This window comes from Xenopus laevis, chromosome 3L, assembly GCF_017654675.1.
Source record: "Xenopus laevis strain J_2021 chromosome 3L, Xenopus_laevis_v10.1, whole genome shotgun sequence".
NCBI classification, from domain to species: Eukaryota; Metazoa; Chordata; class Amphibia; order Anura; family Pipidae; genus Xenopus; species Xenopus laevis.
The window spans coordinates 129,949,440-129,961,757 of NC_054375.1; the positions used below are offsets into that span (position 1 = coordinate 129,949,440).

Below are 12,318 nucleotides of genomic sequence, written 5' to 3' on the forward strand. Positions count from 1 at the left end.
CCCTTCCTTTTAAAATCGGGCATTATATGAAAAATATAACCCCTTTATCATATATGAGGAGAATTAAGGGGAATAAACGTAATAAATGTGCATACATCGTGAGCAGTTTGGGCTGGAAAAGCACTTCCACCTGCGCTTCTACACAGTTTCCAGTGAAGTCAGTGGGATGTGCGAGAGGTAGTTGTGAGGGTTCACTTTTTTAGCAGCATCTAATACACCATATCTGACATTAGTGTTAAATCTGCTGGAGTATGGTCATCTTTAGCCTTCCCAAACACAAAATCCACCCTCCGCCTATGCATACCATCTACCACAGGCATATACACCATCATGGATCGTAAATGTCAGAAGAACGAAAAAATATAGAATGTGTGACTGGCTGCTAGGTGCTTTTTTTTTTTTAAATGCATCCAGATATACAGCTTTATTATAACAGTTAAAATAGATCTGACATATCCAATAACATTGAAGGGATGAGCACACTTAATCTGATTTCTGCAACTCATAGAGGCAAGGGAGATGACAGAGTGTGTATATATTCCAGTTTCAAAGAGATGCTTTTTGAGTTGTAAAAAGCAAGATACATCAGTGGTCAGCCTTGGTTCACAAGACTGCTTTATTTATTAGTTAGCTGAAATCTTTAAGGGGCATGTTAAAGCAAAAAAATAAAATCCCTTTTTTACTTTCTTTAATAAAAAAAGAAACCTATCTCCAATATACTTTAATTAAAAAATATGTACAGTTTTTATAAGAAACCTGACTGTATGTAGTGAAATTCTCTCTTCATTTACTGCTGTGGATAGGAATCCACCTTACTCCGCCTTACTTCCCAGCCATGCAGAACTCAAGCAGCTTTGTTTATGACGATCCCTAAGCAGCCCAGACCACACTGAGCATGTGCACAGTCTTAGTCTTGCAAAGATGTTTAACAAAGTTACAAGATGGTGACCCCCTGTGGCCAACTTTGAAAGCATAAATTATTTGTTTGATTAGGCTTGTGGTGCAGTAAGTTCATGCTTATATTTAGTATTCAACATACAGCATTTCTAGCCTTATTCTATTTTACACTTTACTTTAAAATGATATAAATCTTCAGCTGTGTCCCGGGGGTCCTTTCCTCTCTGAGATGGCCTTTCTGACGCCGCCCCCTCACACCAGTCGCTTACCGTTTTGAGCTCCAGAGCAGGCAAAGGGGGGGGGGACAGCATCACTAGTGCAGTGAGTGGAATTGCACTCTCTGCATTAGCAGACCCTGAATTCTGATATAAAAATCAGAATTTCAGCTCTTTTTGCCGCCCCTGGTAACTTGTGGGCTGCTGCTGCCTATGCGAGTTTCTCAACTTGCCTCATGGCAGCAGTGCCCCTGACTATGTGTTGCTTAAATATTCATTTTGGGGGTAAAGTTTTCCTTTAATAACATACAAGGGCCGCTTATTACTGGGAAGCTGGATGAAATTAGCAATTTCCTGCAGCAAATGAGTGGTAGTCAGTAGTTTGTTCTTTATTCTATATGCTGCTGTCTCTTTTACTTAGTACAGTACATTCTCTTCCCCTTCAGGTTCCATCATACACACCTTTCCTGACATTACAAAATGAGATGGTTTCACATTGGCTCATTAATGCCTTGAAGCTTTGGTGATCAGGACCAACTCTACAGAATGATCTAATCGGGTTTGCTGAGTACTCCTCTGACATTACACAAATGGTTAATTGCTCCTGCTGCCCTAATGTTGGGTAATGTGATAGGGACCTTAGATTGTAAGGGCCATTAGGGCAGTAACTGATGTCAATGATGAACAGTGTCTGTCAAGCACTTTAGACTTTAGTAACACTTTAAAAAGAATAATTATAATGCAAATGGCAGAAAAATCATAGTTTCCCACGCATTCTGTTTGATACAGAAAAAAAATGTGCCGCTATGCTTATTCCATGTATATTATTATTTGATACAAATTCTTTTGCTGGCAAAACAAATGGAGGTCAGATATCTGGTGCTCCTTTTGAAGATGGTTCTGTACCATTTTCTGGTTTAAGGTAAAACCTTCATGTAATCTAACCCATTACCCAGACTACTGGGCTCTTACCTTTTAGCAGAGCAGACTTTTTATAGTTTGAAGGATACTCCAGTACAAAACAGTAAAGTGGTTTATTTGTGTCACATTACTGTAAACTGATACAGAAGGGGGTTTTAATAGAAAAAAAATCAATAGAATCTTACATTTCTTCTAATGGACTAAAATATTAATATGAATATTTAATTTTCTTTTTGCATACCTCAGAGTGCACAGTGAGGTACCCAAAAACAATATCAGCATTGGAATTACAGTATCATTCCTAGTACTGCTGTATTACTACTTCTACACCCAGTAATGCAGCAGCACTCTAAATGTACTCCTAGCTTGTACAGAGAGATCCCGTAAAATGATAACGGCATTGCTATTCTGCTTAAAGGGCATGTAAAGTCTAAAATAGAATAAGGCTATAAATGCTGTATATTTTGTATACTAAATATAAACATGAACTTACTGCACCACAAGCCTAACCAAACAAATGATTTATGCTTTCAAAGTTGGCTACAGGGGGTCATCATCTTGTAACTTTGTTAAACATCTTTGCAAGACTAAGACTGTGCACATGCTCAGTGTGGTCTGGGCTGCTCAGGGATCGTCTTAAACAAAGCTGCTTGAGTTCTGCATGGCTGGGAAGTAAGGCGGGGGCTCCCCCTGCTGTTCATAAGTATGATTGTTTCCCTGCTCAGCAGTTAGGGACCATCTGACAATTCCTATCCACAGCAGTAAATGAAGGGAGAATTTCACTGCATACAGTCAGGTTTCTTATAAAAACGGTACATATTTTTTAATTAAAGTATATTGGAGATAGGTTTCTTTTTCATTAAAGAAAGTAAAAATGGGATTTTATTCTTTTGCCTTTACATGCCCTTTAAAGGAAAAGAAAAACCTTACAGAAACCTTGTAAGTTACTAAGTACTCCATCATAAATAAATATGCAACTCTGGGATATTGAACAGGACCACAAGCTACAAAAACAAAAAAGACCTTTAATCATGTATATGTATAGATTTATATATTAAACTTCCCATACCTCCAAATGATAAATATTTGTTTGTATTTAAGCTGAAAGTTACAGTATTGTCACAAGTTAAACACACAGTGACAGGCATGCCCAATTTTATTATAGCCACAGATGTAACTAGTGACCATAAAAAAAATTAGGAGATCTTAGTCTTTTGCTTCAATATAATTGGCTAATCATCTTTCACTTACATACATATGTGCGTAGCTCCTATTGTCGACTTTGCGTATGTATGTTCATAACCAGGTACCTTATTTATCAGTGAAGTTTTAGGAAGTAAATATGCTGGAACTTGTGATTCAAATGACACATCTTCTATTGTACATTTTCTTTTATGAAAAAAAAAAAAAACATTGAAATATTTTCAAGCCTCTTATAGTTTTTTTAATATGGTTCCTTTTTAAGTCTTATGACTTTTCTGTGGTTTCTGTTGTGCTTCCTCCTTGGAGCTTTTCTTTATATTTCAAGTAGTCTCTTCTTTTATCAAAGTATTTCATCTGTTTCAAATAAAAAAAGTATAAATGATAAACTATCGCCAGAATATGTTTATTATTATTATTATAGAGATTAGTCCAAAGGGTGAATACCATATGCAGTAACAAAACTTGGATGTAGTACAAAAAATACCCAAGAACAAGGACAGCACTCCTAGGATTTAAAAAATTACCAAACAAAAGCAGAAAAACTCGAACAATTCAATGGTAATGCTTGTTTGTAAATCCAAAGTATTTCTCTCTGTAATTACCATTGAATTTTTTGTTCCACATTTTTTTCAATATGCGTTTACTTCAGTTTTGGTATGGTTCTATTTATCCTATATAAATATATGTGCATTTGCTTCCTTTCCCTTTGGGGTTTTCTGATTACTCTAACGTATCTCTCGTGGTTTGTAATGCCCCAATCCTGCAAGTGGGTTTCAGCAAAAGTACGTTTGTGCCCACTGGATTATTGTTGGCCTATTGAGTGCAGCAAGACAGGTATGATCACAAAAAGTTTTTGATTGTGGTCCCTGGGAGCACAGGAGTTGATCCAGGTTGGGGACCCTACTAAACTCCCATAATTGTACAGTATCTGGTGTGTTTGCTTCATGTCCATATGGCTGGTGGTGCTGCCTGCTAGCAGTATGAGCAATTGGAATGTACATGTTGCCTAGAAACAACATGCGATTTTGGCGCATTATGGATGCTGGGTACAAATGCACATCCACTAATATAGGATTAATCTCATGGTGTTGGGGCTGGATGGAGCCAAGGGAGGTTAAATATAGGGGCACAGTCTATACAAATATGGTCAGTAAACTGTTCCCTTTCCATTCTAAGCCTTATTTAGTCTACTGTTCTTTTTTTCTCTGCCTTTTTGCTGCTGCACTGACTTTGTGCTCTGAGCTGTTCTTTCTCAGTACTATCTGATTTTAACCAGGATTGTTTCAGGTGATTTCAAATGTTAGGGCATGGGCACATGGAGCTGTAGGCTCTGCGGAACCAATTTCTAAGACCCGGACCCAACCCGCAACACACATTTACCCGCTTTGATCTGCTTCCCGACCTGGACCCGCAAATGCCTTATCCGCAACCCACCAACTACCATCAAACCTGAAGTGCTGTCGCTGCAAACCGCAAGTGGTGTCGCTGCAAACCAGAAGTTACATCATCAAAAGTGCCCGACAGAAGCGCGCTGCTGGGAGAGAGCTCCAGCAAGAAGAGACCCACAACCCGACCCGCACCTGAAAAGCCTATCCTCGTTCCGCAGGGTACCAGTTTTTTTTTGCGGGTAACCCTCGAATATCCGATCCGCTGCAGGACTCTAGGCTCCGCTGCTCTCAGCCTGTGTAATTTTGCAGGCTAAGAGTAGCGAATCCGTTCTATCCCCCCGCTCCAACGCAACACTTCGCCAGGCGAAAATTAATTTAGACAATGCTAATTTACTAAAATGCAATGTTGCATTTGTTGAATTTTCACTAGCGTTACTTCGGCAATCAAAGCGAAGATGTGCTAGCGTTCAATTATCATTAAGAGAAATAAAAGTTAAGGGTTCCAGAAGTTCATTCCTGTAGCCGTTTCTGTTCCGTTCTCCAACCGGTAAAACAACTTTAAAATCCAATTATCTATGAATCAGCGCTCCACAAGGAAGCCCAGGAAAAGACAAAAAAGAAAAATGATAGAAATATAGTGTAATATACTTTGTTAATCTCCTCTTTGTGTAGGCACTCTATTAGTTAACTTTTTGTGGGACCCATTCCAACATCCACCTTTAATTAGCCTTAATTTTTAGTGGGTCACCGTTAGGGGGAAGTGGGTACATTTAAATTAGTTGTGCGCCTATCTGAAGATTCTTTCAGTGCTTTTGTCCGATTTGCAGTCTGGATTCACTGGGAAAATGCACTTCATATAGTGTCAAAAAATTCTTTAATAAATAGTGCCTAAGTTAAAATTACACTCACATAAAACCATGCAGATTTGCAGGGTCTTTTCCAGGTTCGCATTTGCTTTTACCCGATATGCTGTGCTGGAGGTTCAGTTTCTATGAGCCGGCATACTCCCCTCCTCATATCGTGTTCCTTTTTCGGGCGCACCCTGGCTGACGTCTCGAAGCCCCGCCTGATGCGTTTCGTCACTCTGGACGAGGAGTGACACAACGGAGAATTCCGGCTCATACAAACTGAACTTCCAGCACAGCATATAGTTTATGTTCCATAGGTTAGAAAATGTGTGGGTGAACCTAGTTACCCCCCAAAAAAAAAATAGGGATTTTTGCAGGCTATTACTCTGAAAAAAGGAAAAGACGCCAGCGTTTTTTTGGACTTAGAAACTTTTTCCACTAAAAATATGATCTGGTCTGATCTGGCGAAGGGAAGTCTGGTGAAAGAAGTAACGTTCAGTAAAATCCACATATTTTTGGAATAACGTCCATTCGCCAGAGCGAAAATTCACCTGGCGATAGAGTGCGAATGGCCGCTATCGTCTGTCTCTTTCGCTAGCAAAGTTATGCCTGCGCCCTTTAGTAAATCCGCTAAGTGCCTGAAAGAGGTAACGCTGGCGAATCGCCAGCATTAGTCACTTCGCCCTTCAGTAAATCTGCCCCAAAGGCTGAGAGCAGTGGAGCCTACATCTCCATGTGCGTATGCCCTTATAGTCACTTTATTTGTAAGCAGGTATTGTTTACATGCAGGAGTGAGTCTCTAGTTTCCTAGACAAAACTTGCCTATGATTAAGGGATTGAATCCTGAAATGCGTAGGGCGTGAGATCCTTGTAGAAGCTTGCAATAAACCTGCTATCTCCTAGAATGGACTGCCTTCCACTTTTTTGGTTTTGGTGTGATTACAAGTGGTGGGAACGGAACAGCTAATGGAAGGATGAGCTTTGGGCGGTCTATTTGGTTTGACCTAGACAAAACTTACATTTTCTATGACAATTCTAGGAGAATTGTCCTTGTTCCTGTATATAACATATTATATAATTTTTTTATACATACATTAAAAACAGATTAAGAATATAGGGGTTTTAGAGTCTACCAGAAAAGAAAAGAAGAGGAAAAGAGATAGATGGCATTTAATGTAGCATTTACTGCATTTGTAAATAATAAAAATAAAGCAAACAAAGTGTAGTGTTTGTGTGGTAATGGGTTAATGCCTATAATGTATTATATTTGCAACCTACCCATTGTTGTGGACAGTTGTTTGTAAAGCCGTGTCTCAATTTCTGACACTTTGAGGCATCTTCATTATTAGCATCCAAGCACTGCCAGTATTCATCTCGAGCATCCCAGCATGCTTTTCTTTCCTTTGCTGTAGGAGCAGCCATTTTTACCACTGGATAAAGAAAATTATTTACACCAGTCTATCATCCAAGAAATGTATTTTAGAATTTTTTTTTTTTTTTTAAAGGCTACATATTTGACCAAAAAAACAAGTTTAAAAACACATGCACATAATAATTAGAATAGTGGATAACCATGTAAAGGGGTTGTTTACCTGAGTTAACTTTTAGAATGATGTAGAGCGTGATATTCTGAGACAATGCAATTTGCAATTGGTTTTCATGTTTTATTATTTTTGGGTTTTGAGTTATTTAGCTTTATATTCATATAGCGAGGTCCGGGCCAAGCACCCTAGGCAACCCGGCCGGCCTCCCTGCGTGCACGCCCCAGATGAACCGCAAGCACATACGTGGACGGGGAGAGAGCGAGGAAAGAAGTGAGGGGCAGCAAGCAACGTAGGGGAGGGGACGCAGGGGAGAAGAGCAACGGGGGAGGGGGGAGAGCAACGTTGGGGACGGGATGCAGGAGATATAGTTTATAACATATTTAAGTGGCATATTAAAGAATCTTACCAAACTGGAATATATATTTAAAGGAGAAGGAAACCCTTTTGCAAAAAAAACCTCGAACCCCCCACCCCAGGTAGACCCCCCTCCCCCCAGGCTTACCCCCCCCCCCGAGGGAAATGCCCTATACTCCATACTTACCCCTTGGCGCAGATTCTTCCAGTGGAGTTCCACGCATCCATCTTCCGGCTCCTCTGTAAGCTGACCGAGAGATCTGTATTTCTGCGCCTGCGCAGTTTGCCAGTTTGTTTACATGGAAATTGAGGCTCTCCCAGTCAGCTTACAGAGGAGCCGGAAGATGGATGCGTGGAACTCCACTGGAAGAATCTGCGTCGAGGGGTAAGTATGGAGTATGGGGCATTTCCCCTGGGGGGGGGAGGAAGGAGGGGTGGGGGGTACAGGGTTTTTTGCAAAAGGGTTTCCTTCTCCTTTAAGTAAATATTGCCCTTTTACATCTCTTACTTTGAACCACCATTTTGTGATGGTCTGTGTGCTGCCTCAGAGATCACCTGACCAGATATACTCCCAACTCTAACAGGAAGAAGTGTTGAAGCAAAAGACACAACTCTGTCCTTTAATTGGCTCATGTGACCTAAGAAGTATAGTTTGTTTGTTTGTGTGCACAGTGAATTGTATGATCCCTGAGGGCGGCCCTTATTTTTTAAAATGGCAATTTTCTATTTATGATTACCCAATGGCACATACTACTAGAAAAGTATATTATTATGAAAATGGTTTATTTACATGAAGCAGGGTTTTACATATCAGCTGTTTTATGCAATATCTTTTTATAGAGACCTACATTGTTTGGGGGGTATAGTTTTCCTTTAAAGGTGAACCACCTCATTAAGACTGTGTTGTATAAATGTCTCACTAGATTCATAAAAATGAGAGACAGAGGTTGCTTTATTATATAACAGTACTACAGCTTCATAGCTTACAGTTGAAATCAGATATGGGTAGCTGATCACACACCTAATGCGTTTTGGGATAAAGTCCCTTAATCATAGGCTCCAGTGAAACGCGTTAGGTGTGTGATCAGCTACCTGGTTGCTACTGTACCCTGGTTGCTACTGTACCCTTTCTATAGTCATTTTTCATTATTTGGGGTTCAAATCGTTATATGTATATGCAGAGATAACTAATTCCATGAGGTTCATAATGATGATCTCTGGACATTTTCATGAATTTGACTTCTGTATAACGTGGCTGCAATAGAAGAAACCCTAGACTACTTATTATCAGATAAGACTATCAAAAAAAGTAGCCAAAAAGTAGCCAAAAGGCATTTTAAAAGTAGCCCAATTCGTAAACTGAAAAATCTTTATAAAATAAAGTTAAACAATAAGGGTATCAAATCAATTCAGTGTCCAATATTTCACTGCTCAGAGAAACACAAAATACAGGGAGGGGAGGGGGAGGGCTACTGCACACTCCACACACAGGCTGCTGGAACACAGGAACATAACAGAACGTAGACAAACAATAGGCTCATGTACAACACAAGCTACTGAGAAAACTGCATACCTCCCAACATTTTGGAAGTAAAAAGAGGGACAAAAATTTTTTTCGCACATAGAACAGCAATTTTTTTGACCATGCCCCTTTCTATGGCCACACCCCCTAATTACCATGTTCATTTTACAAAATTTGGCAGGTTATGAAAGTTTGAAAATATTTCTCCTTATCTAAACGTTTTTTTTGTATCTAAAAATTGTTACAAAGTATCTTATTTGCACCTGTTACCTGTTCTGTGCTCTCTTCTAAAAGCCAATTAAGTGAGAAACTTTGTTTATTTTTCTGGCTGTTCAGTGCAGAGAAAATAGGGACTTTCCAGTACAAATGAGGGACTGCGGGTTAAGCTGTCAAAAGAGGGACTGTCCCTCTGAAAAAGGGACAGTTGGGAGGTATGATGAAATTGAAAAGGGCAATGCTGCAGCTTTAGTAACCATAACATACCTCCCAACTAGTACTCACAAACACACAGTCTCCGTTATTCCACTAACCACACACACAAACACACACAGACACAGCAGCAGTAGAGCCAGAGTCTCAGTCTGAGTGTACAGTAGCACTGAGGTTTACCACGCACATGGCAGCAGAGCAGAAGGCAGTCTCTCTCTCTCTCTCTCTCTCTCTCTCTCTCTCTCTCTCTCGTCTTGTGACCTTCACTGTCTCCTCCTCCTCCTCCAGTCTCTCTCTAGTCTCCAGTGAACTGACGTCCCGACCATTTGCATAAAAAATTTGGCATAAAACTTGTGGCAACTATCAAAACTAGCCCAAATCGGTTTTGGACTTTTAAAACCCACCACTACATTTTAAAACAAAGCCCAATTGGGTGGTAAACATGGCAACCCTGACAGCACTACAAGCCCGCGCATGATTAAAGCATCACACATTTTGCCCAAAGACAGCGGCCATCTTTCTAACTGGCAGGGTTTTAATTAATTTGGAATTTGTGTTTTTACTTATTTCATTTCTCATAGTTCTGCCTCCATGCCAGGCATTTCGTTTTGTGTTCAGAACATATAAACAACAGTAGAAAATTATGTTATGGGATCTGCTCTTACTTTGTGTTGATAGGTCTTGTCTACCCTATTCAGCGTTCTCCTTCCTGGGATGTCCGTTCAGCAATCTCCTCTTACTTTTTCCTGGCAGGTCCCAACTTCCCTTTTTTTTTCTTCCTTTATCTTGCCTGGCCCCTCCTCTGAGTGATGTCATGTTTTGGCCTTCCTCCATTATTCTTATGGGCTAAAATTCTGTAGTCCACAAGCATGATAGTAAACTGAAGCAAGACATTGCTCAGAGGAGGGGCCAGGGACATTGCTTGAAGTTGGGACCTGTCTGGAAAAAGTAAAAGGAGATAGCATAACTGACATCACACAGAGAGGAGGATGAATGGGGCAGACAGGACCTGTCAGCACAAAGTAACAGGAGATCACATGACATAGCAGAAGGGAGGCTTTCATAGCAATTCGGAGACTTTGGGGGGCGGTGATATACAGTGCCCCCCCTGCTGACAGTTTGTTTTGACATGCTTGTGGATGCGTTGCTTTCTAATTGTAAAGTCCATGCTACGGTCATTAGTGAACTCGGCTTGTGGAATCAAACTGCAGAGAAGGTCCCTACAGCTGGAGTTTCCTGTACTTACACATGGCAGTGGACAATAAAGGGTTAAATCCCCCTGACGATAGGGGTCCCCACCAACACCCATCTCAATTCTCCGGTCGAGGAATACCCCCCCCCCATACCAGAGGTGCTGCTCTCTTTCCTTCTGAAGTACCTAGAGTTGCCACCTGGTAAAACACCTGCCAAGGCTGGGGCCAGTATTACAAATTTACCGGCAATGCAGTTGCAGGTAATTTGTAATACCCTTTAAAAAAAAAGCCCCTGGCCTGCCCCCAATTCGCACAGAACATACCTCTTTTCCAGAGCTGTGGACATCTCTGCGATGTTGCTCCGCCCCTTTTGTGGCACTCCCCTTTTTGTGTCACAGACCACCCCCTTTTGGTGCCCACCCCCCACTGGCCGGTAATATTTTTCAGTAAAGGTGGCAACCCTAGAAGTACCTGGGGCCAAGGTTCTCATCTTGTGAGTGCCCCAGGGGAAGCTGGCAGTAGGGTTGCCACCGGGCCTGGCCAGTAAATATGATGTTGATCCCAATGTTATTAATACGGAAAAAAGATAAATATATAGGAAGGCCGGTATCTTTTTCTAGAAAAGGTGGCAACCCTAGCTGGCAGGCTTCAGGCCTTTTGTTGCCTCCGGTGCAATCAGCCGCAATGCTGCCATTCGGAAAAAGGTAGCGACGCGAGTGCCCATCTCCTCTATGGCCCAACAGTGTGCATGTGCAAATATGCAGAACTAGGGCTGCCACCTTTTAAAAAAAAATTAACGGCCAGCGGTGTGGGCGGAAAATAAAGGGGCGGTACGTGACCCAAAAGGGGCGGGCCCGACGAGGGGCACTGAAAAATGGGCGGAGCCACGGTGGGTAGCATCACTAAAGGGACGGGCCACCGCCCGAAGCCGACGAAAATGTAAGTTTTCATAGGCGGGCAAGGGATTTTGTAAATGGTATTACAAATTACCGGCAGCTACATTGTCGGTAAATTTGTAATGCCGGCCCCAGCCCTGGCAGGTGTTTTACCAGCTAGGCCGTAAAATACCGGCCGGGTGGCAACCCTATGCGGAACTGGCGTCTTTTCCCCTGCATAGGAACGCTACACCAGAGGAAAGGATCTGGAACCTCTGCTGTGCCCCTGAATAACTTATCCAGCCCAGGTATAAGTCTTGCTGGAAAGCTGAAATGCTGGAGCCTTTTTTTATATTCACTACCCGTTATTCATGATACCTTTCTTTTGCAGACGCTCAGGCTCCAGGGGGTAAGTGCACTAAAGAAAGCTACTCTAAGGGTCAGGGCACCTAGGCAGATTCAGGGAGATTAGTTGTCCGGCGACAAATCTCCTCTTCTTCGGGGCGACTGATCTCACCGAACTGCCTCCCCTGTCTTCCAGCCAGCTAAAATGTAAATCGCCGGCAGGATGGCACTCGGCGAGATTCATTTTCCGAAGTTGCCTCAAAAGTTTCTCAGAACAAAGAACTTAAAGATGGAAACTCTGAGGTCAATATGTCAATTCATAAGCCCTGGAGACTAGACTAGACCTTCCTTATTAGTTAATTGATTAACACACATCCAACCTCTTATATATTGTCTCTCATCTACCGATATGATTCTCCACTAGGGATATATGATTCTCGTCCACAATGAGTAAGTCTCTCTTGGAATGAAATAAATACTCAAATCGAGCCTGGCCCCGAAGTTCCCCCTGGAAACTGTTATACTGTTATTTTTAAAATTGGGTATCAACTTGTGATGGATTTTCTTTATGAACTAATAGTGAC

The 12,318-nt window shown here is 41.5% G+C and overlaps 1 protein-coding gene across 4 annotated transcripts; it reads right to left on the reverse strand.

Moving 5' to 3' along the window:
- Positions 1 to 2,131: 2,131 nt before the first annotated feature.
- coa6.L (cytochrome c oxidase assembly factor 6 L homeolog) lies at positions 2,132 to 10,887 on the reverse strand. 4 transcript variants are annotated; one of them, NM_001171673.1, is given in 3 exon segments: positions 2,132 to 3,590; positions 6,751 to 6,902; positions 9,502 to 9,530. In NM_001171673.1, coding segments are annotated over 2 exon segments (234 nt in total). In that variant the 5' UTR covers positions 6,895 to 6,902; positions 9,502 to 9,530; the 3' UTR covers positions 2,132 to 3,500.
- Positions 10,888 to 12,318: the final 1,431 nt, after the last annotated feature.

Excerpts from the sequence above, each read along its gene's own strand:
- coa6.L (XM_018250574.2), bottom strand. Across the intron at positions 3,591-6,750 it reads ACAACTGTCCACAACAATGG|ATGAAATACTTTGATAAAAG; the intron begins GTAGGTTGCAAA and ends TATTTGAAACAG.